Consider the following 22,656-nt stretch of genomic DNA (forward strand, 5'->3'; position numbering starts at 1 on the left):
CCCTCCCCTGAGCTTCTGTGGCTTTGGGGTTAACATATGATTAGATCCTGCCTTGTTTTATACTTTATAGATTACTGGCTGTGTGCAATTTTGTCTCTTGGGCAAAACAAAAGATTTCTCATCAAAGGGACGGTGGCTTTGGAATAACATGTTGTTGACTCGAGGATGCTGGTGACCTAAATCGTTCACCAGCTGTCTTATGGGTCAGGTGTCTGACCCATTCGTGAGGGACACCCCCCCCCTTCCCTCTTGGGCTTGCGTGGATTTTATTCTCCTGCAGCAATGAAATTTGAAGAATTCCAGACTCCTCGTTCACAGGCTGTGCCCGTGGCTCTGTGGACCTTTCTCACCGTATCAGCTATATTCTTAAACCTTGTCTTGCCATACCCTTCCCATTCAGTATAAAGAGTGTGCACCCGGTACCTGCAGAGACTGGGCTAAATGCTGGGGAGGGGGCCGTGCAAGGCTAAACAGGGGCCTGTCTTGATTCTCAATGCCTCAAGTGGGAAATAGACAAGCTTCCCATTTATCAGACACTTTCTATGCAGGTGTGTGAAATGCGTTGTCTCAGTCCTCGCCTCCACCCTGTGAGGTCCTATGACAATACGCATTTTAAAGAGTGCATAAACTAAAGTCCACAAACGTTAAGTAAATACATGGGGTCCTGCCACTGACACGTGACAGCTAAACCCAGGTCCATCTGTGCAAAGCCTGTGCTGTAGACTCCTCTTTACAGACAAAGAAAAATGCACACAATTAAAGGTCAATGACATGGGAAGAGTACAGGGCTCTTTGTTTTTGAAGGGGCCTTGTGCTTGGCGGAGACCTCTTGATGTAGGAAGTGGCTTTTGAGTAGGGCCTTGTATTATATATGCGTGCATATAAAATACGTAAATACACATTGCTTTATAACCGTACATATGGTACTTTAAGGTATATAAGGTGTGCTCACACGTGATATCATTCGGCCCTTATAATAGCCCAGCGACTTGCAAAGACATCATTATCCCCATTTTAGGGATAAGAAAACTGAGGCCTAGAGCAGGTAATAGCAAGTTGCTTATGGTCCCACAATTAGTAAATCACAAGGTTGCTCCTGGAGTCCAGGACGTGGCTTCCCAGTCTCCTGACCTCATTCCACTGAACGACAGAGTTAGGATTGTATCTGTCCGAGATGAGAGGGGGCGCGCACCCCAGCGGGTAGAACCAGCATGAGCAAAGGCGCAGAGGCAAAAACATTCAGACTGCCTGGGTTTGGACTGTAAGATACACGTGAAGAAATTCTCTGTGGCATTTATGGAAAGTTAGCTAAGGGTCAGTGGCAGGGGTCGTCAAACTTTTTATAAAAACCTCCCACTTTTGCAGTGCTGGTCAACCTGCTCCCTACCGCCCACTAGTGGGCGGTCCAGCTTTTACGGTGGGCCAATCGCAGCGCTGTTTGGTTGGGGGGGGGGTAGGGACCAGGTTGACCAGCACTGCAGAAGTGGGCGGTTTTTATAAAAAGTTTGAAGACCCCTGGTAGAGGGTATAACTCGTTTGATAGCGCAGCCATAACAAAAGACCACAGGCTGAGTGGCTTAAATAACAGAAATGTATTTCGTCATATCCTGGAGACTAGAAGTCCAAGGTTGAAGTGTCAGCAAGGTGGGTTTCTCTGAGGCCTCTCTCCTCGGCTTGCAGATGGCCACCTTCTCGCTGTGTCCCCACATGGCCCTTCCTCTGTGTGCACACACATGCACGGTGTCTCCCTGCATGTCCAGATTTCCCTTATTAAAAGGACACCAGTCAGATTGGATTAGATTAGGGCCCACTCCAAGGGCCTCGTTTTAACTTAATCACCTCTTAAAAGGCCCTGTCACCAAATACAGTCCTATTCTGAGGTCCTGGGGGATAGGACTTCAACATAGGAATGTCAGAGGGACAGAATTCAGCCCACCATAGAGGGCTTTACTTCATTTAATAATAATAATGAAAAAAATCAAAAGCAACGGGGAATTTTTACCCATGGGAGAAATGTGAACAGACCTCTGCTTGGGGAATAAGCTTCCTCTGTCAGTTACGTGTAGAATGAGTCGTGAGGCGAGTGTGTCGGTGGAGATGAGGTGACCCTCATTGGAGGTTTAAAGGCTGAATGAGGGCAGTGGGGCGAGGGCGGGCCGAGGATGTGGATGTGAGACACGGGAGGCTCATACCACCTCGCTCACCAGTCAGCCCGAGGGAGCCCAATGACACTGACTGTGGTTTCCTAAAAGTATCAGGTCAGGGGCACCCATCGCCAGAAGGAGCAGCCGGTTTGGAGGGGATTGTATTTTCTATTTCCACTGTAACAGACTTAGAATCCTAAAACAACACAAGGTCATTTGCTTACAGTTCTTTTGGTCCAAAGTCCAACGTGGATCTTACAAGGATAAAGTCAAGGTGTTGGCAGGGCTGTGGGGGGGACTCTTTCCTGGCTTTTTCCAGCCCCTAGAGGCAGCCCACCTTCCTCAGCCCATCCCCCTTCCAGCCAGCGACCACATCGCTCCAGTCTCTGCTTCCGCCCTCACATCCCTTCTCTGACTCTTCTGCCTCCTTCCTTCACTTGTTAGAACCCTTGTCGCTACCTTGGGTCCACTAGGTAATCCAGGATAACCTCTCCCCATCTCAAGGGTTCTAACTTAATTACATCTGCAAAGTCCCTTTGGCCATGTTGAGTATTGTGTACACAGGTTCTGGGGTTGGGATGCCAGCATCTTTGTGGGCCATTATTCTGTCCACATAAGGATAGTGTTGATACGGTTGTAGGTGAGTCAAGAATACAGTGTAGCATTGACATTCACGAATAATGTGAAAACCTCACTTTACTCAACAATTTCTGCCTGTACCTTGCTACATCTTTCTCTAGAGTCCCTTGCCAGCAAATCAAAGATTTACAAAAGAGATGGTCTACTTATACTCTTTATCGCTGAATTTTTTTTTTTTTTTTTTTTTTTTTTTTTTTTTTTTTTTGCATTTTTTCTGAAGCTGGAAACAGGGAGGAGAGACAGTCAGACAGACTCCCGCATGCGCCCGACCGGGATTCACCCGGCACGCCCACCAGGGGCGACGCTCTGCCCACCAGGGGGCGATGCTCTGCCCATCCTGGGCGTCGCCATGTTGTGACCAGAGCCACTCTAGCGCCTGGGGCAGAGGCCACAGTGCCATCCCCAGCGCCCGGGCCATCTTTGCTCCAATGGAGCCTTGGCTGCGGGAGGGGAAGAGAGAGACAGAGAGGAAGGCGCGGCGGAGGGGTGGAGAAGCAAATGTGCGCTTCTCCTGTGTGCCCTGGCCGGGAATCGAACCCGGGTCCTCCGCACGCTAGGCCGACGCTCTACCGCTGAGCCAACCGGCCAGGGCCATCGCTGAATTTTTTGACATAGCATTCATGTAATGTAAAATTCACCCTTTAAATTGTATAGTTCAATTTTTTTAATATATTCGCAGTGTTAGACAACCATCACCATTATCTGATTTCCATCACCACGGAAAGAAACCCCAAACCCATTAGTAGTAGTCACTTCCAATTCCTCTGTCTTCCCATTCCCTGTCAAACACTCATCTACTTTCTGTTTCTAGGGTTTTCTCGATTCTGAACATTTCATCTAAATGGATCCTACAAATATGTGGGCTTTGGGTCTGGCTTCTCTCACTTAGCATCATGTTTTCAAAGTTCACTTTCTGTAATGTATCAGCACTTTATTCCTTTTATAGGCAAAGACTGTTCCATTCTGTGACTACGCCGCATTTTGCTTCTCCATTCATCGGTTGGGGGACATTTGCGTTGATGCTACTGTTGGCTATTGGAGTAATACTACTATGAAAAGGGAATCCAGTGTCTGTGTGGACCCATGTTGTCATTTCTCCATTTCTCTTGGGCATTTCCCTAGAAGTGGAATGGTTGGGTCACATGGGAACTCTGGGTTTAACTTTTTGAGAAACTGCCTGACTTTTTTTCTGGTGATACTGTTCACTCCTTTTCCAGATTGTGTAGCATGCGTGTGCTTGTATGTGCATGTATGTGTGTGTTTGTATTCCATTTAACTCTCATAAACTTCTCTGAGGTTGTTTTGTCATTGTCACTAAATGGAGAGTCTTCGGTTCAGTGGTTTCCTGAAGGCCAGAAGGCCGAAGAGTAATGAGCTGAGCTATCTGGACCCTGAGTTCAGAGCTCTTTCCATTGTAGCATTTCCTAAGTGACACGAGTCATACTGTATTTTTTTCAGGGTTATTTTTCATGCTGTGGTTGGTTTTTCTGTCTTCTCTATATTATTTTAAAACATTGATCTTAATCATTTTCATGCTTATGAAATAGTAACATAGGTTCCTATAGAAAGTGCAAACACTGTGGTGCTTTGTGATAGGAAAAGTGGGCGCTCCTGTGGAGCCAGCCCCGCGGAGAGCTTGCTGGTCACAGCTTGGTGCATATTCCACCAAAATGTCTTTCAGCATGCAATAATCTACTTTCATAATTGTTACTCTTTGTGGGGCCGTTTTAGCCTAGGTACTGTGCATTCTGTTTTGCTACTTGCTTCTTTTCTTGCTAACAGTATATCTGGGACAGCTTTCGCTGTTGGAACAAATAGGTCTGCTTCCTGCTGTATAAGACAGCCATCCGTTTTGGAAAATGTGGCCTGCCTGCCCCGCCCTTCATGCCCGATGAGAACAACTTAGGCCTGTGCTGCTCATCTGGGAATGTTGTTGAAGTGCAGATTCTGACTCCCTTCGCCTAGGCAGTGGCCCGAGACTCTGCATTTCTAACAACCCCTTCCACCGAGGTGATGGCGGGCTGTTGGCCCGCAGACCACACTGAGCAGTGAGGGTCCGGGGGGCCGTCGGGAAGCCTGGTGGCACCAACGCCGTTTCTCCCTGGTGAGCGTGTTTTGCTTTTCAGAATGAAATGCTGGAGGAAGGGCACGAGTATGCAGTCATGCTGTACACCTGGCGCAGCTGTTCCCGGGCCATCCCCCAGGTGAGACTGGCTCTCCTGCCTCCAGGGGCCGCGACCACCCTCCACCTCAGCCCTGACCAGAGAGCCAAGCTTCTCTAGGAGGCAGGAAGCAAAGCAGGGCTTCTTATCCGAGGGGACACACTGAAAACACTCGGAGGGTTTCCCATAAAACTGATGCCAACGGGAAGAAATATTTGTTCACTGTGTTTCATTTGGAAAACCGTATATGCTAACTGTATGACACTCACACCATTGCAGAAAGGTGTGAAGTAAAAAGCGAGCTATCCACACCTCCTCACCCCACCACCCAACCCCCCTCCCAGTGGAACGTGAGCACTGTGGACACACCGCTGCCTGTTCGTCTGGCTCTTTCTCATTGATCATCATGAGTATTTCTATGATTATTATTTTGTAAACAATTATTTATAAAAGTGGTTTGCTTCTTGTATTTTTCTGCCACTTGATTTTTTGCACTTTATTCTTTATTACTTCATGTATTAATGTATTATCTGTATATGTATTGACACATGTACAGATCATATGTTACTATCACTATAATCATCATATAATTCATGAGTCCCATTTTACCAACATCAGTGAGGCACAGATGTGTAAAGAGAAACCGTTTCTCTGCCTTCCTCTGATCCTAGCCCCCAGGGGTAACTACGCATTAACAGTTTGGTTTGCACCCTTGCGGATTTTCCATGCTTGTAATATGTATAGACACACACACACATACACACACTGTTTCGTTTTGCGTTTTAACCAAAAGGGGTTAAATTACACTTCCTGTTCTGTAACGGTTTTCACCTGTCAATTTGTGGTAGCGATCTCTCCATGTCAGTTGACATAGGTCTGTCTCAATCCTTGTAACAGTTATGTAATGATATTGACTTGAGTCCATCCTGTTTTATCAATTCAATCATCAACTCCTTGTTATTGAGGCTTGTGGCTCCTATTTTAAGACTTTCTGAACAACAGTATGAAGAGTGACCTTGCACTTGCCCTTCACTCACACGGCAGTTTTGGTAACCCTGTTAGCAGTCGTGGGTGTGCATGCTGTGAAAACATCTGCCCTGTGATTCTGACGTGTTGGAAACCACTGGGGAGAGAGAGTAGGTTTCTTGGTGGCCCGAGTATGGCCAGGGAGCTTGGCTCCAGGTACACCCAGAGCTGTGGACAGAACATTTTTCTTTGCTGAGAATCTGGAAGGCCCACTCTGAGGTCAGAGCGAGGAAAAGGCAGAAGGAGGGAAACCTTCCAGATAAACAGATGTGTGGTGGCTCCTGGTCACAGCACAGGACAGATAGAAGGCGGGGAGGGTTCTGTTCTTGGGACCAACTGGTTTCTTTCCTACAGCCATGGGCTGGGGGCAGTTTTGACCCCAGTCAGACCCATCCAACATGGCTACCCCAGCCTCCTCTCACCAGGATGACCTTACATTTGTCAGCCTAGATAAGGTGCATTTGAGAGTGAAAAGGAGCCCCTTATTAAGACAGCAGGTGTGAACCAGGACTGCCTGGGCCGATCAGGATGTCTGAAGCCCCTCTCCCCACAGGTGAAATGCAACGAGCAGCCCAACCGAGTGGAGATTTATGAGAAGACAGTGGAGGTGCTGGAGCCGGAGGTCACCAAGCTCATGAAGTTCATGTACTTTCAGGTGAGGAGGTCAGGTGGATTTGGATCGGGAGACTTGAGAAGGCCCCACTCTTCTAGATGTGTGGGTCTGGTTGTGTGCTGTGCTGCTGACTGATTCAACAAACACTTCTTGAGTGCCCCTGACACGCCCCTGGGTGAGCAAGATGGGCAGGCCACCTCTGTCCGTGACATTTGCATCTAGTGAGCTAACGAGTGTGTCTGGGCAGAAAGAGAGACTGGCAATCCACAATACACAATGACGTTCAGGGCATAAGACATGCTGTGCATAAAATAACATTTTAAATATCTCTGGGCTCGAGGGTGTCTGTGACATGGGTGCAGCTTTAGGGACAGTCTCAGGATGTGGCCTTTCAGCTGAGAGAACTGTGTATTGAGAAGGGCTGGTGTGGGATGACTTGAGGAAGAGGGTTTCAGGGAGAAGGAGCAGTAAAGTTCAAGGCCCCGAGGCCTAGAGGAGCCTTGCCTTGCAGGGGGAGATGACAGAGGATAAATGGGGAGGCCCCAGACGGAGCCAGGGATCCCAGCACCTAGAGCACTGCGGGCCAGGAAGTGGGCCAGGAAGGAGCGGGCGGAGTTTATTCAGGCACCACAGAAGGCCCTGGAGGTTTCTAGGGACACGGTCTGGTCTGATTGGAGGTTTGACAACATCTGTCCACTGTGTGGGAAAAGAATGGGAGGTGGGGGCAGTACAGATGTGCAGGGTGGGAGGGGACGGGCCTGCCAGCAGGGAGACCAGCTGGGAAGCCAGGAAGAGTGATCATTTAGAGGAGGAAAGGAGAAAAGACAGCCAAGGGCTTTCCAGAGGGCAAGCTAGTTTTAAAAAAGGTGGGGGAGGGTAAGGGGACAAGCTGGTCAAACAGAAATAACAGGAAAAATAAGGCTAACAGGTTGATTATTAAACTTATATCAGAAGCTGTGCAGGAATGCAGGCCGGGCACACTGAGACCAGTCTGTACCCCAGGGCGGGAGCCAGTGCCTCACATGCTGCCCTCCACGTGCTCCACGGGAGAGCTGAGCTTCATAAACAGACTTCCAGCCCTGGCCGGACGTCCACCTGCGCTCCGCTCTGCGCTGGCCTCCTGGGGTGGGAGCTGGGTGTCCGGGAAGGCGCAGAGGCCTGCGGCCCAGGCCAGAGTCTCCGAAGGGACTCTGGCTTCGGAGGCAGGAGACCTAGGGTCCCACCACATTGTGACCGTGGGCCTGTGAGTTAGTGAGCATCTCTGACAACTTTTGCTTTCTCACCTTGGAAATAATACCTATTGCACAGGTTTGTGGCGAGGATCAAGGAGGTCTGTCTGTCCAGGGCCAGGTAGGGCCCCAGTCACAGAGCAGGTTTAACACCTCGAAGCTGCTGCTCTTAGCATCATGGACCTGCCTCCAAGGAGCCCAAAGTCTCTTTAGGAAGGCAGGTCCAAGAGAGAAAAACTACCTGGAAACCTATTAAGTGTGAAGCTGAGGGTCTCCTGGCAAGAGGAGGCTGGATCTGGGCTCATCTAGAACTACCTGTCCAGTGCAGGAACCCCATGTGGCTACTTACGTTAATTAAAATTAAATAAAATTTAAAACTCAGTTCCTCCACTGTCCCAGCCCTCGGGGGCTCAGTAGCCACAGGTGACGAGTGGCTCTTGTAGTAGGTGTTGTAGGTGCAGGACTTTTCCATCATCAAGGAAGTGCCACTGGCCTTGGACTCTGGGAGGAGAAAGCGTGGCCTGGTCTGGCCTCAGAAGAGGAGGAATTACCAGCTTGTGGGGTATCCCAGCTCGAGGAGTGGGGGGCACATAGGGGGAGTGCACAGATTTCTCTCCCCTCCTCTCCTCCTCCTCCTCCCCCTCTCTTCCTCCTCCCTCTCCTCCTCCTCCCCCTCTTCCTCCTCCCCCTCCTCCTCCCCCCTCCTCCTCCCCCCTCTTCCTCTCCTCCTCCTCCTCCTCCCCTCCTCCTCCTCCTCCCCTCCTCCTCCTCCTCCCCCTCTTCCTCCTCCCCCTCCTCCTCCCCCCTCCTCCTCCCCCCTCTTCCTCTCCTCCTCCTCCTCCTCCCCTCCTCCTCCTCCTCCCCTCCTCCTCCTCCTCCCCCCTCTTCCTCTCCTCCTCCTCCTCCCCCCTCTTCCTCTCCTCCTCCTCCTCCTCCCCTCCTCCTCCTCCCCCCTCCTCCTCTCCTCCCCCTCCCCCCTCCTCCTCTCCTCCCCCTCCCCCTCCTCCTCCCTCTCCTCCTCCCTTCCTCTCCTCCTCCTCCCCCTCCTTCTCCTCCTCCTCCTCCTCCCCCCTCCTCCTCTCCTCCCCCTCCCCCCTCCTCCTCTCCTCCCCCTCCCCCTCCTCCTCCCTCTCCTCCTCCCTTCCTCTCCTCCTCCTCCCCTTCCTCCTCCTCCCCCCTCCCCCTTCCCCTCCTCCTCCCTCTCCTCCTCCCCTCCCTCCTCCTCCTCTTCTTCCTCCTCCCTCTGTCTCTTCCTCGGGATTATTGCTTTAGCCTCCTTTGTGTATGTTATTCAACTGCTTTTTTTGATAACAGATTTATTAAGATATAATCCACATACCATATATATCGTCCATTTAAAGTGAACAATTCAGTGGTTTTTAGTACATTCACCGGGTTGTGTATCCATTACCAGGGTCACTTCATAACACCTTCATCACCCCACGAAGAAACCCCGTACCCTTCCGCTCGCCCCATGATACCCCCGTCCACCCAGCTCCAGGCCGCCGCCCTCCCCGTCCCCTTTCCCTGCTGTATTTTTCTGCACAGCACACATTAGTTTATTTTGTTTTCTGTCTTCCCTCACTAAAATATAAGCCCCTTGGGATAGAGGCTTTTCCCCCCAGTTTTGTTCCTTTCTTTACCGCAGTGCCTAGAATGGTGCCCGATATATCGTAGGTACTCAGTAAACACTGTTTCCTGGGTGAATGAACCTGTTTCTCTGACCATCTCTCTTCTTCTTGGTCTCTGCCCCCTTCTTGCGTGGTGCCTGACACTGTCCTGGGTGCTGGGATACAGAAACGAATAACACCTAATGCTTCTCTGAAAAGGCGCGACTAGTGAATTTATTCGTTCAGCTCACTTGGGTCGGGGTGGGGCTGGGGGGAGGGTTCAAGCTTCCCTTGAGAAATCAGCTTTGGATTTCGGGACTCCTCTCGCGGATTTGCCTTTCTCTAGATGTCCAGGCTCTGTGACCAGGGCCCCAGGGAGCCTTGACCTTGCTCCCCACCTGAGGGCTGCCCCGTCCTCACTGACGCCCCCCCTTCCCACAGCGCAAGGCCATCGAGCGGTTCTGCAGCGAGGTCAAGCGGCTGTGCCACGCCGAGCGGAGGAAGGACTTTGTGTCCGAGGCCTACCTCCTGACCCTGGGCAAGTTCATCAACATGTTCGCCGTGCTGGACGAGCTGAAGAATATGAAGTGCAGCGTCAAGAACGACCACTCTGCCTATAAGAGGTCAGTCTTCCCCCGCTCCACCCCACCTCCTGGGTAGCCGGCCAAGGGAAGGAAGAGAATAGAGCCCTTCTGACCCGGTCCTTCTCCAGAGCCAAGCTAGCCGCTCCCCGGGCGTGCAGGGGTGGGCCCGGCCTGTTCTTGTGGTTGGAGGAATGGGTGCAGAGCTGGGTCCGGGGAGGACTGGGCCTTTGCGGGGTTGTCTGTCTCCAGGAACCACGCCCTCATCTCCCCACCTGTGGAGCAGCAGTGTTTCCTCTTGTCCCTTGTAGTTCAGGGCCAGGAAGATCAGCATCATAAAATGGTCACATTAGTTACTCTTGCAAGAATCAGAACGCCGATTCAAAGTGCTTCTGTGAAAGGAGGGGCGGGTTGGCTCCCGGAACTGAAGAGTCCCTGTGTCCCTGGATCTGGGCAATAGGACGACATTGGTGGGGTTCCCTCTGCCTCTCAGCTTGACGTCCCTCGATATCGGCTCATTCTCGGGCAGGCTTTGCCCGGTGGTGGCCTCCGGCAGCTTTCGGCCTCCCTCGGGCCAGCGGAGCTGCCCAGCTTCAAAGCTCCTTGCAAATACTTTTGCAAAAGTCCCGGGGACGGTTGTCATGGCTCCAGCATGGTCATGCGCTAGGTCCTTCATCCGTCCCTGCGGTGTGTGGAGGCTCTGATTAGACAGATGCTTGCAGATTAGTGTCAGCTGACAGGAGAGAAGGACTGAGTGGAGAAGAGGTGGTTCCCCTCTAAAAATTAGGGTGCCACCACCCAAAAGTGAGGTGGGGAGTCACAAGCCACAGCCTTCCTCTGTTGTCTGGACACACTTCTCGGGAAGGATTTTCTGCGTCCCTGCTGAGAGGGCCCCTCCTCCTTGAACCCTGTCACCCTGGGGCTCCAAGGCAACTAACTGGACAAAGAGACAACAGACTGATTCTCAAACATTTTATTTTCTGGATGAGCTGAGAAAGCCGGGGGTGCCCAGCGGGCAGAGCCCCACCTGAAGCCTGACTCAGAAATGGCATCTTTCACGAAGGTTTCATAGAAGGCTCCTAGTATAACCTCTTCCCTCAATTTCTCCTCAAATCGCTCCGTCGTGGTCAAAGCCGACGTGCTCTGCAGACCAGCTAGGGCCGTGAGAAGGGAAGGTGTTTTGTCTGGTGAGGTTGGAAAAGCCGGGGCCACCATGACAGCTTTCTCCCTTCACGTCCTGCGGGAGCTCCCCACACCCAGCATCCCTTCCCCTGTAAACCCCGTAGGTTAAAGAGACTGGTTTTCGGTGTGATGCTTTGCTTTAGAAACATTGAGGTTTTCCAATAAAGAACATAACACACAACAAAAAGAACGCATTCTGCCTGGGGTTCGGCCCCGTGACTGACTATGCAGTTTCACAGGAGGTCACTGGGAGGCCCAAGGATGCTCGTGGCCCTGACTCACCACCTCTGGCCGCTTGATGGGATGCAGCTGCCTTTAAACTTAGACTTGGGGCTTCAGTGCCTTCTTGCCTCTTAGTTTCAGCCGCCCTAATCACAAGGGTGTAAACAACTCCAAATGAAATGACTCCAGAACACACTCACCTTTGACGTTTGTCACCAGTGGTGTCAGAGCTCGTGGGCCTCGGGGGCAGCGTCCCTCCGGGCCAGGTGGGCGCGGGAGCCGTGAGGCCCGTTGAGGCGGGCTGTGCTTGAGCGTTCCTCTCTGTGACACTCACCTCTCAGGGCGGCGCAGTTCCTGAGGAAGATGGCGGACCCCCAGTCTATCCAGGAGTCGCAGAACCTTTCCATGTTCCTGGCCAACCACAACAGGATCACCCAGGTGATGGGAAACCCCAGGGTAGTCCTGGCCTGACGTCCTGGGACACCGGCAGGGTTGGGGGCAGGGGGAGTGGACCATGCGCAGAGGAGCTCAGTCCAGATCCAGCACCCCCACTGCCCTACGTAAGAATGAGGCTGCTGATGAAGTCTGTCCTCCTAACCACAGACAGCCTTTCACCTGCTCCAAACTTTGTTCCCTGGACACCTTCTCAGCCAGTGTCCTGCTCTCACATTAGTGTGTATTGAGAACATGGGTTCTGGGGTTAAACAGCCTTGTTTTCCAACCCCAGCCCCTTCACCGATCCATTGTGAGACCGTGGGCATGGTGTAAGCCTAAGTTTGCTCACCTGTAAAATGGGGCTGTTATTTTGAGCATATTATGCGAATCCATGTCCTAGGACTGTTGTGAGAAATAAAGGGGATTTCCTTTGTATGCAAAGCCTGACAAATGGCGAGGGATAAGTTGTCTATTATTACTGCCACCGCTTGGCCGGGGCAACCCCACTCAGCTGTGGCCCTCGTGCGCTGTCTGACTTACTGTATAACCTGTCTTGTTCATCTGTCCATTTAGCCTAAACGGGCACCAGCAAGAATGTCAGCGGGGCCCCCATCTTTGAAGGTTTTTCAGGCTCAAACCTCTCAGCAATGCTGCTGGCTTCACTGGGCCTCCTACTCCCTGTTAAAGGCAAAAGGCCATCAGCTTTGAGGCTCTGGGTGTCTTTCCTGGAGACACAGAGCCGAGTCATCAGACCTTCCCATGAGAAATGTTTCTGTACTGCTGTGTCCTGCCAGGAGGGAGACTCTTGCTAGCCCCGCTCTCCTCCCCTGCGCTGGGTCCTCCCCCCATTATGTGTAGAGACCTCAGTCCACACCCTCAGAACTAAATGGAGATTACAACAGGCCTCTGGCTATAAAGCTGCTTTTCAGCTCAGCCCAAGAAAGCACTTTCTAACCATCAAAACTGCCAGGAAACAACATGGAGGGACCCCAAGGGGAGCCTTTTCCCTGCCATGGGAGATGGGCAGGAGCTCAGACCAGCCGCTGTGGGGACAGTGAGAGGATGCAGGCTCCCTGCCCCCTGCTGGTCAGCCGGGGAGGTGGGAGCACGCACTGTCTCGCTGCCCAGCCGTGGGCCTTCTGTGGTGGTGTGAGCGAGGAGGGTGCGGGGCAGGAATGACCAGAGGGGGCGCTGCTGTTTAGTGTCTCCATCAGCAACTGGAAGTGATCCCAGGCTATGAGGAGCTGCTGGCGGACATTGTCAACATCTGTGTGGATTACTACGAGAACAAGATGTATCTGACCCCCAGCGAGAAGCACATGCTCCTCAAGGTACAAGTCCTGTGGTCACGTGCCCCGGGCCTGGGTCAGTCCTCTCACCGCCATCTTACTTAAAATCATTAAAAAAAAAACAAAAACGATATTTATTTTTTCTTACTTAAATATTGATATAGATCTTACTGCACAGAATGTTTTGTTACCTGGTGGGTTTTTTTTTCCTTTAATATGTCATGCATACCTTTCCAGACATTGTTAAGGCTATTTCTGCCATGTAAGTTTTAGTGGCTGCCAAGTATTCCGTTATAAGGGGCCATTGTTAATTAACGCATCCTGTTGGATCCTGTTACGGCACAGCCTCGGCGTACGTACCCTTGTCACGTCAAAATTCCTGGAGGAGAAATGACCGACTCGAAGGGAAGGCAAAGTCTTCAAGCATAGGCTCTTGTTTGCCTGAATCATCATATTTCATCCATCAGTTTACAGTTTTTAAATTATCAAGCAATATTTATTATTGAAGAAAGTCTGAACTATACGGAGAAACACACACACACAAAGTGTTTTTTTAATCTCTCACCAGAGAGCTTAAATCTTTTCACCAGAGAAAACACTTTTAGTATTTGGATGTCATTGCCTTCTCGTTTTTCTGTGCTTATACATTTTCAACATATGTAGTATGCATATGTTATGTGTGTGTTTTACCCCTTTGCATTAGCTGGATCGGAATAGTGTGCAGCTGTTGATACTATGTCACGTGGATGAGATCTCCTTTTTCTTAGCCCTTATGCTACTGTTGGCTGCCGAGGGTGTTCTGATTTCTCTCTGACAGGTGTAGCACTGACCTGAACAACTTCCACATTCTTTGCACACGCCGGCATAGCTCCTTTGACCTTTTTCTTCCCCAGAACATCACCTTTCAGAGCTCTCCTGGTGGCTTTACGTTTTCCTCCTCTCCTCCGCATCACCCTTGCTATTCTAAGCATCCCAGGCCTGTTGGTGTTCCCTTCTTTCCATTCCCGGAGCGCCTGGATGGAGTTTGCAGGGCCCTGACTTGTTCGCTCTGGCTTCTCCTGCATACTCCGAAGCCCAGCGATGTCACGTGGCCTCTGTTGGTCCCAGTGCCAGCCCTGGGCGATGAGCATAGCTCTTCCCAGAATTGCCGATTCCACAAACGAGGGTAACCAATTTCTTGTCCCCAAGCACTCTTAGATGTTGTCATCAAATTCTTAGGCCTTTTTTTCTCCTTCACTTGCCTTTAATCCTGAGATACCACAGCTTCTCAGCCCTTTTTCTTCTCAATTTTCTGCATCTTTAATCCGGGCCCCCGCATGGTTCCAGGGTTTCAGGTTTCTTTAGTTTGTTAGTGAACGCAGCTGCCATTCTTTAGTTTGTTAGTGAACGCAGCACCGTTCACCCTTAGCGGAAGAGCCGTCACTCACCCCGCAGCACCACAAAATGCAAGTAAGGGAGAAGCAACCTTAAAGATTCTCCAGTTCTCTCCCTTATGTGTCAGATGTGACTCACCTATGGTCCCATAGCAACTGTGAGCCGAGAGAGGCCCCCTGTATGTTTGACTAAAAGAGCAAAACAAGCCAGCATTCAGAAAACTATTAAATGGACTGAAATAGCAAGAATTTGCCAACCTGTTTATTAGACATTGTCAGGCAAAAGAGGGAAAAAAGGAATTCTTTTTATTCTATTATTTAGAATTGGATTTATTGGGGTGACACTGGTTAACAAAATTATACAAGTTTCAGGTGCACAATTCTACAACACATCTTCTGTACATTGTACTGTATTCTTTAAAAAATAAAGTCTCCAAAGGCTCCTTGGAGATCTTTATATTTATTGTTTCTATGGGGAAAGTGGTGAGTAGTTTTGCATTCATTCAACATGTAGCAAGTATTTCCGAAGCACCTGAGATGCACCGGACCCCAGGGATGCAACTGTAGCACCATTCAGCCCTTCCTCTCAGGAGGGATCCATGTGCCCACACGTTATTGTCAGACAGGGCTAGGTTCGCATCCTCTCTCTCTGGCTCATTTGCTGTGTGACCTTGGCAAGCTGTCTGACCTCTCTGTATCTTCGGCTCCTCACCTACAGAACAAGGTTATTGTGTTGAACTGAACTCATCAGACTGCTGTAAGAATTAAGGAGATGGCCTTTGAAAGTCCTAAACATGGCCTCTGGCCTGTAGTAAGGACCCAAGAAGTGGCGCCATAATAATATACTAAGGAGTTATCTGCCTTTCTTCACAGAAATCACATTTCGAGTTGAAAGTAGACCTCTGTCTGTGTTCTTTCTTTATTTGAAGGCACATGGGTCTTTGTAACAGTATGTGTAGCTAGAGGGTGTGGGGGGTGGTGGGGAAGGGGGTAGATGTGCACAGACCTACTTTTTTTGGTTTTTTGAAACTTTTCCATCTGCTGTGACCGGCTTATGCGCTCTGTCCCTTCTCACTCCAGGTAATGGGTTTTGGTCTCTACCTGATGGACGGAAATGTCAGTAACATTTACAAGCTGGATGCCAAGAAGAGAATCAACCTCAGCAAAATCGATAAATTCTTTAAGGTCAGCACCTGGGGCTGGGGCTGGGCAGGGGTCAAGGGGTGGTCTCTCAGCAGAAAGAAAGGACATTAGCCAGCCAGCCATGGAGTTTGTTGGTCGGGCTGTGGCTCTAAAGAGCCCAGGAGGAGGAAGAGAATAGAACAGCCCGGCCTCCTGTCGCCCGTGGTAAAGGAATCTATACGAGGCACGACCCCGTGGAAGTCTAACAGGCTCAAGTCTTAGGATTCAGCTGGGCTTTGGGCAGACTTACGATCTTGTATGCATAGTGCTTTTTCCCTTTCCTGAAATCCTTTGCCACATAAAGAAAGTGGCACGGCCCAAAACAGGCGTCTGCTGTTTTTCAATATGAATCAGAGCTTACAGGAACAGGAGGATTAGGCTGGATTTTAAACTGATTGACATCTGCAACATCACAGGCTCTCACCTGACCTACCGGAGGCCACCTGGGCCAGCCCCCTGCCCTGGGCAGAATGCTTCAGATCATCCATCAGATGCTTAGTCTGTTCCAGTGCCCAGAGATTTCATCTCCCCCTAAATCTTTGAAAGTAAAACACTGTGGTTAAGCTAAGCCTTTGAGGTTTTCTCTGAGGGATTTCCTGCTTTGGAATTGAATTCCACGTCGTCGGTTGATTCCAGCACTGGGCACTGCAGGCATGGGGCGGAGCCTCAGAGGTCAGACACGGGGAAGCCAGGCTTTTTAACATTCAAAGCGGAACCCCCTTGCAGATGTGATATGGGGGACACCTGGCTGGGCCTGGGTCCCACCAACCCTTCCAGGTTAAGGGGAGATAAGTCACCAAAAGCCATTCTGTGCTTTTGAGAATTTGAACTTTTCTCCAGAGCTGCCCCAAATGACAACAGGGCTCATCTCGGGAGACCCTAGTGAAGTCTGCCTCTGCCTTCACCAGTAGGAGGAGCCCGGGGTACAGCGCGAGGACACGGCAGCGCCTCAGACGGGCCCGGGTTTAGTCTGACTCCACCACTTAGTGGCCGGATGACTTTGGGAAAGTCACCAGACCTCTCTGAGACTCGTTCCCTAGCCTCATGGGAGTGCTAAAGGTATCCACTTTGCAGGGTTGTGAGTCAGAGCCCTGGGTCATAATCCTGGCTCCCCTGGCTTCTAGCTGGTCTGACTTTGTGCAGAAAGTCACTTGTGTTCTCCACCTTCAGTTTCTTCATCCCCGAAATGGGGACGGTAAGAGCGCTGACCTCACGGGGGTTAGTGTAGAGATTGAGATACTATGTTTCGTTTCCTTTAGAAGACTTTATTTTTAGAGTAGGTTAGGCTCACAGCAACATTGAGCAGAAGTACAAAGATTCCCCATAGGCCCCCTGCTTGCCCCGACTCACGCGAACCTCCCCGTTATCAACATCCTCCTCCGGAGTGGTGCGTTTGTCATAACTGATGGACCCACGTTGGCCCATCATTGTCACCCGAAGTCCATAGTTTACGTTAGGGATCACCCCTGATGTTGTACATTTTATGGGCTTTGACAAATATAGAATTATGTGTACCCACCATCGTGGTGTCAGACAGGGTAGTGTCACTGACCTACAAATCCTCTGGTTTTGAAGAGGCTGGCGAAGAACCTCGGGCCTCGGAAGCAGACAGGAAACACCTGTTTGTCCTGGTCTTGTTACGAGACTTGTGTGCCCCCTGGTGTTCGGTGTTGTGGTTTCAGTTACTCCGCGGAGCACAGTTTCTCCGGAACAATGCAGGCGGCCAGTGGCAGCCAGGTGCTCCCTCCCAGTCCAGAGTTCCAAACGGCGAGCATCATCTAATCAGGAAAATTAGAGCTGAAGGGACCCTGCACTGGGAGGCAGGCCATCTGGTCCTTATTCTTCACTCGTTCTGCCTACTGGGTGACCTTGGACAAGTCACTTGGCCTCTCTGGCTAAGTTGTTGGAACATACAGTTGGTTGTATGCTGGCCGGAGCTTTTTTTTGGCTCCAGGGTCACACGGAAGCATCGACGGAAGCAGGAACCGGGGGTCAGCCCAGAGGCATGCGGAGGCCGCCTTCCCTGCTGGGGGGCAGCCATCTAGTCCCCGCCTGGCTCTCACGCGCTGTGTTTGCTTCCTTTGCAGCAGCTGCAGGTGGTGCCCCTTTTCGGCGACATGCAGATAGAGCTGGCCAGATACATTAAGACCAGTGCTCACTATGAAGAGAACAAGTCCAAGTGAGTGCCTGCCGTAATGTCTCTCGGCTCCCGTGAGGACGCCCAGCCCGGGCAGGGGGCCGAGGGGCCACTTCAGCCCCTCCTCCCTCCCCAGAGCCCTGGGCAGGTGGACTCCAGAGGGGAGCAGCGGACGGTGCTCTGAGCCCTTTTGTGTCTGCCCTTTGCTGCTGGGGTTCAAAAGCTCTCAGAGCACAGCCACACCCCTTCTCTGTCCCCTCCGCAGTGGGACAGCAGGAGTCCTCCTTCCTTGAGAAGGGGAGGAATATCCGGCCCGGCCCTCAGTGGCCGGCCGGGTGGAGGAAGATGACGTCATTCTTCATCACCCAATTCTCTCTTCAGGTTTTCAGTCCGTGCAGTAAGTATACCATGGCGTGTACGGTTTGGACAGTTCCAACCATGAAGTGGCCGGTGGCCTCACCTCAGGTCATTGTATAAACCACCATCCTAGGGAATCTGCACTAAGATCTGGAGTGTTGGTGCCTCACAGGCATGAGGGGACATCCAGACACAGCCTTTATCTCTGGGGCTTGGTTGTTAAGAGGTCTCTTCTGCATCTCATTCCGAAGCTGAGTGATTTGAACCTTTCCACATGGAAGTGGGGCTGCTATTCTTTAGTCAGGGTTGAGGCTTTACAAATATGTAAACAGAGTGTCATGGAAGTCCAGGAGCCCCGAGCCCCAGGGACTGAGTCTCACCCGGGAAGTCTGGGTTAGTCCGTTCAGAACCCGCTGGGTGCTAGTATGTGGGGAGGTTTTCTAGGACAAGCTCAGAGCCGAGAATGCCAGACTCCCGCCCTCGTGTTTTCTGCATGAATTCTCTGCCACCTGAAGCTGGTTGGGAATGGTGATGTGGCCAGGGTGGGGTGTCAGTGGTCTGAGTGATCGTGTCCCCATTTCTACACTGGTGACTCAGAATGAAACTAAAGCCAAAGTATAAGCCTGAGAAGTGTCTCACCATCCTGAGTGGCCTATGAGGGCTACTGCAGGGCTCCTTTTGAACGATTAAATTCTTGCCAGAATGTTGATCTGCATTGGGTAGCTGTTTTTAATCTGTCCACTGGGTCATCCAACACTGGACAACAGAAGACAGTAAAGGGGGTTGTTTGGCTTTTTTTTTTTTCTCTTAGGGAAGGAGAGTCAAGATTTTCACTCATTCATTTCCTCTCCAATTTAGGATGGTTTTTCCAATGATATCTTTCCAAAAAAGAACTGAGGAGAAATAGGATTGAGAAGATGAGGGGTGAGCAGAAAGCGAGAGAGAGAATGACCGTGACACTCCTCACCATGGAGTGCTGGCTTGCATGTGAACAGGTCTCTGTTGGAAAAAGACACAGTTCCTTTAAGTTTCTTTAGTCCCCTCCAAAGGCCACACAGAAGCCAGCTTCAGCCACAGGATGTCAGAGTCAGTAGATAGGTTTGGGGAGGTCACCCACCTCGCTTTTTCTTTGCGTGGATTCTAGCCCTAGGAGGGCTGCAGGTCCCTTCTCGCTCGTGTGACTGGTAAGTACATGGACACCAGGTATCCGGAAAAGCCTGTGATTGGGCCTTAGAGGAGGAGGAAGGGCTGGCCCACTCGGCCTGTGATCCCCACGGCGTGGGGTGAACAGGCTGTCTTGCTCATGTCTGGGTTACCTCTTGGTTCCACCCAGTAGAGTCGGCCACCTTGGCTGGGCACCAGGAGCAACATGTAACTAGAAGGAGCCTGTCCCACCAGGCACCTGAGACCAGGACTTGCTCCAACGCTGTGACTTTCCGCCCAGGTGGACGTGTACCCAGAGCAGCATCAGCCCCCAGTACAACATCTGCGAGCAGATGGTTCAGATCCGAGATGACCATATCCGCTTCATCTCTGAACTCGCTCGCTACAGCAACAGCGAGGTGAGCTCGTGCTTGCTGCTGGGATGGAGGCCCACCTGGGGCCGGGGTGCGACGGGGTCAGGAGCAGGCAGGACAGAAATGACCATGGAGATAGTGGAGGCAGGAGCGAGGGAATGCACGTCAGAAGCAAAGGGGCAGAATGGCCACGAGCTTGGATTTTAGAGCCACACAGGACTGGGTTTGATTCTGGTTCTGCTCTTGGCTGTCACAAGGTATGTAGTATCTCTGTGCCTCAGTTTCTTCCTCTATAAAATGTGGGTAATCATATCCTGAAAGGTTCACTGAGAAGATTAAACTCTACGATGCATGGAAAATGCACTGTGCCTAGCATAGAGCAATCTGTGATTGGTAGTAATTGTTAGTTCATACCTGTTCCAAAGCATCTCCACCCTAGACAGCAAGAGAAACAGAGTTCTGAACACTCGTGCTTATTACACCGTCTAAATACTTCACCTGCACAGTGACAAATGATCATTAAACAAGTCAGAAAATATAATTCCCTCAGAAAAAATAGAGATAGGTAAAAGGAAGGAAAATCAAATCACGTAAGATCCTACCACCCACAACCAACTATGACTAATATGATATTTGGAAGTATAGATCCTTCTGGATCTGTTCCCGTATAAACCCTTCCAGTAAGTGCATATATTGGTTTATAGCACAGGTGCTGTGATTTGAATTCCTTTATTATCTGGAGCGCCTGGATGACAGCACTGTCCCCTGTTTGCTCACTGGTCCCACCATGTGGCTGGCAGCCATAGTGCACATGCTTTCTTTTTTTTTTTTTTTTTTTTACAGAGACAGAGAGAGGGATAGATAGGGACAGACAGGAACAGAGAGAGATGAGAAGCATCAATCATCAGTTTTTTGTTGCGACACCTTAGTTGTTCATTGATTGCTTTCTCATATGTGCCTTGACCGTGGGCCTTCAGCAGACCGAGTAACCCCTTGCTCAAGCCAGCAACCTTGGGTCCAAGCTGGTGAGCTTTTTGCTCAAACCAGATCAGCCTGCACTCAAACTGGCGACCTCGGGGTCTTGAACCTGGGTCCTCCGCATCCCAGTCTGACATTTTCTCCACTGCGCCACTGCCTGGTCAGGCAGTATGCATGCTTTCTGAACCCAAACTCTGGAACCATCTTCTATCAAAAAGGCAGTGGATTTGACACGAGGTCAGACAGATGCAGATGGTGTGGTCTTCAAGACAATGGATGCAAACCAGGGTCAAGTGCAAACCTTTGGCTTTCTTAACTGTACGAACCAATCCAGTGGAAGTAAAACTATGGGAATAATTTAAGTTAAAGGCCTCTTTTTATTCCTTGTTAAATTTCGGAGTGGCCTAAGAATGAGTCTGGCTCAAAGTTATTTTTAAAATTGTACCCTTTAAACGTGTGTATATGTAGATAGTCCTCCTCATTCACAGTGTTATGTTCTGTAAAGTCTCCATGAACACTGAAATAACCCATACCTAATCCTTTATTACTCCTGGGGGAAACATAGGGTTAGGTTCCCATGAGTCTCTGTGCCCAACATGCTCATCATCCGATCAATGCATGACCTTGTTTTATGTGCATTGTTTGTATAAAGACGCCTAAGGCAGTAGATATTGCTGATTCAGGAACATTAACTCACAGCCAACAACACTGTAATTCATGCCCGAAACAAGCTCATTTAAAGCATGTGTTCTCCGAAAGGCACCTCTCAGCCTTCCAGACAGAACTTCAGCATCAGGCCTGGGGCCATTTTCTTTTCTTTTTTTTTCTTTTTTTTTCTTTTTTTTATCAAGGAGCAGGAGGCATCAACTCCCATATGTGCCTTGACTGGGCAAGCCTGGGGTTTCGAACCGGCGACCTCAGCGTTCCCGGTCAATGCTTTTACTCACTGTGCCACCACAGGTTAGGCAGCCTGGGGCCATTTTCAATGACAAAAGCACCAGTAATAAAAAGTACAGCAATGTGATAAACGTGGCACCACGTAAACCAGGGGTCCCCAAACTATGGCCCGTGGGCCACATGCGGCCCCCTGAGGCCATTTATCCGGCCCCCGCCGCACTTCCAGAAGGAGCACCTCTTTCATTGGTGGTCAGTGAGAGGAGCATAGTTCCCATTGAAATACTGGTCAGGTTGTTGATTTAAATTTACTTGTTCTTTATTTTAAATATTGTATTTGTTCCCGTTTTGTTTTTTACTTTAAAATAAGATATGTGCAGTGTGCATAGGGATTTGTTCATAGTTTTTTTTTTATAGTCCGGCCCTCCAACTGTCTGAGGGACAGTGAACTGGCCCTCTGTGTAAAAAGTTTGGGGACCCCTGATGTAAACCATGGAGAGGACGCGTGTTCACGGTGTGGGAGCTGAAACAAGAAGGCAGAGCCTCACCTGGTTTAGTCACAGCTGGGGGGTGTGACCTCAGTATTTTGTCACTTGGTGCTTGTCTGTGAATGACATGAAGGAGCTGCATGTATTGGGGTTCCAAATCTATTTTAGTGAGTAGGAGAATCCACAGATAGTGAGGACTGGCTCTCTATGTATATGTGTGCATGTGCACACATATGTATATGTACACAGACATATATACACAGGCGTCTATGCACATGCATACCTCCACATCACATTTCACTGCGGAGTGCTACCCATTCAAACAGACGTTTGTCCTGACCATCGCTTTTCAGTCCTTCAGTCAGGCCTCGTTAATGAGCTGCGAAATCAAATTAGTGGTACGTGATGAGCATTTTTGTGTGCACATCAGGAAATCCCATGTGCTAAGAGTAGTCACATTGTGACAGATGTTTCATGTATATATTTAATTTCTCTAGGTAGGGATATGTTCCTGAGTCCCTCGTTTTCGTTTCCTGCTGTGTATTGTGGGACAGTGTGAAGGCCACTGCTCTGAGATATGCCAGGGTGGTTGTGGGGG

The 22,656-nt window shown here is 50.3% G+C and overlaps 1 protein-coding gene across 3 annotated transcripts in view; it reads left to right on the forward strand.

Annotated features, from left to right (window-relative positions):
• Positions 1 to 22,656, forward strand: part of CYFIP2 (cytoplasmic FMR1 interacting protein 2) — a 117,298-nt gene that overhangs the window by 19,782 nt on the left and 74,860 nt on the right. For all 3 annotated transcript variants that reach the window (XM_066273126.1, XM_066273124.1, XM_066273125.1), the window contains exons 4-11: positions 4,910 to 4,987; positions 6,525 to 6,626; positions 9,865 to 10,046; positions 11,750 to 11,846; positions 13,046 to 13,174; positions 15,586 to 15,690; positions 17,775 to 17,866; positions 19,626 to 19,743. In XM_066273126.1, coding sequence (XP_066129223.1) covers positions 4,910 to 4,987; positions 6,525 to 6,626; positions 9,865 to 10,046; positions 11,750 to 11,846; positions 13,046 to 13,174; positions 15,586 to 15,690; positions 17,775 to 17,866; positions 19,626 to 19,743 — 903 coding nt within the window. The remainder of the gene's footprint in view (positions 1 to 4,909; positions 4,988 to 6,524; positions 6,627 to 9,864; positions 10,047 to 11,749; positions 11,847 to 13,045; positions 13,175 to 15,585; positions 15,691 to 17,774; positions 17,867 to 19,625; positions 19,744 to 22,656) is intronic.

This window comes from Saccopteryx bilineata, chromosome 4 (genome assembly GCF_036850765.1).
Source record: "Saccopteryx bilineata isolate mSacBil1 chromosome 4, mSacBil1_pri_phased_curated, whole genome shotgun sequence".
Taxonomy (NCBI): Eukaryota; Metazoa; Chordata; class Mammalia; order Chiroptera; family Emballonuridae; genus Saccopteryx; species Saccopteryx bilineata.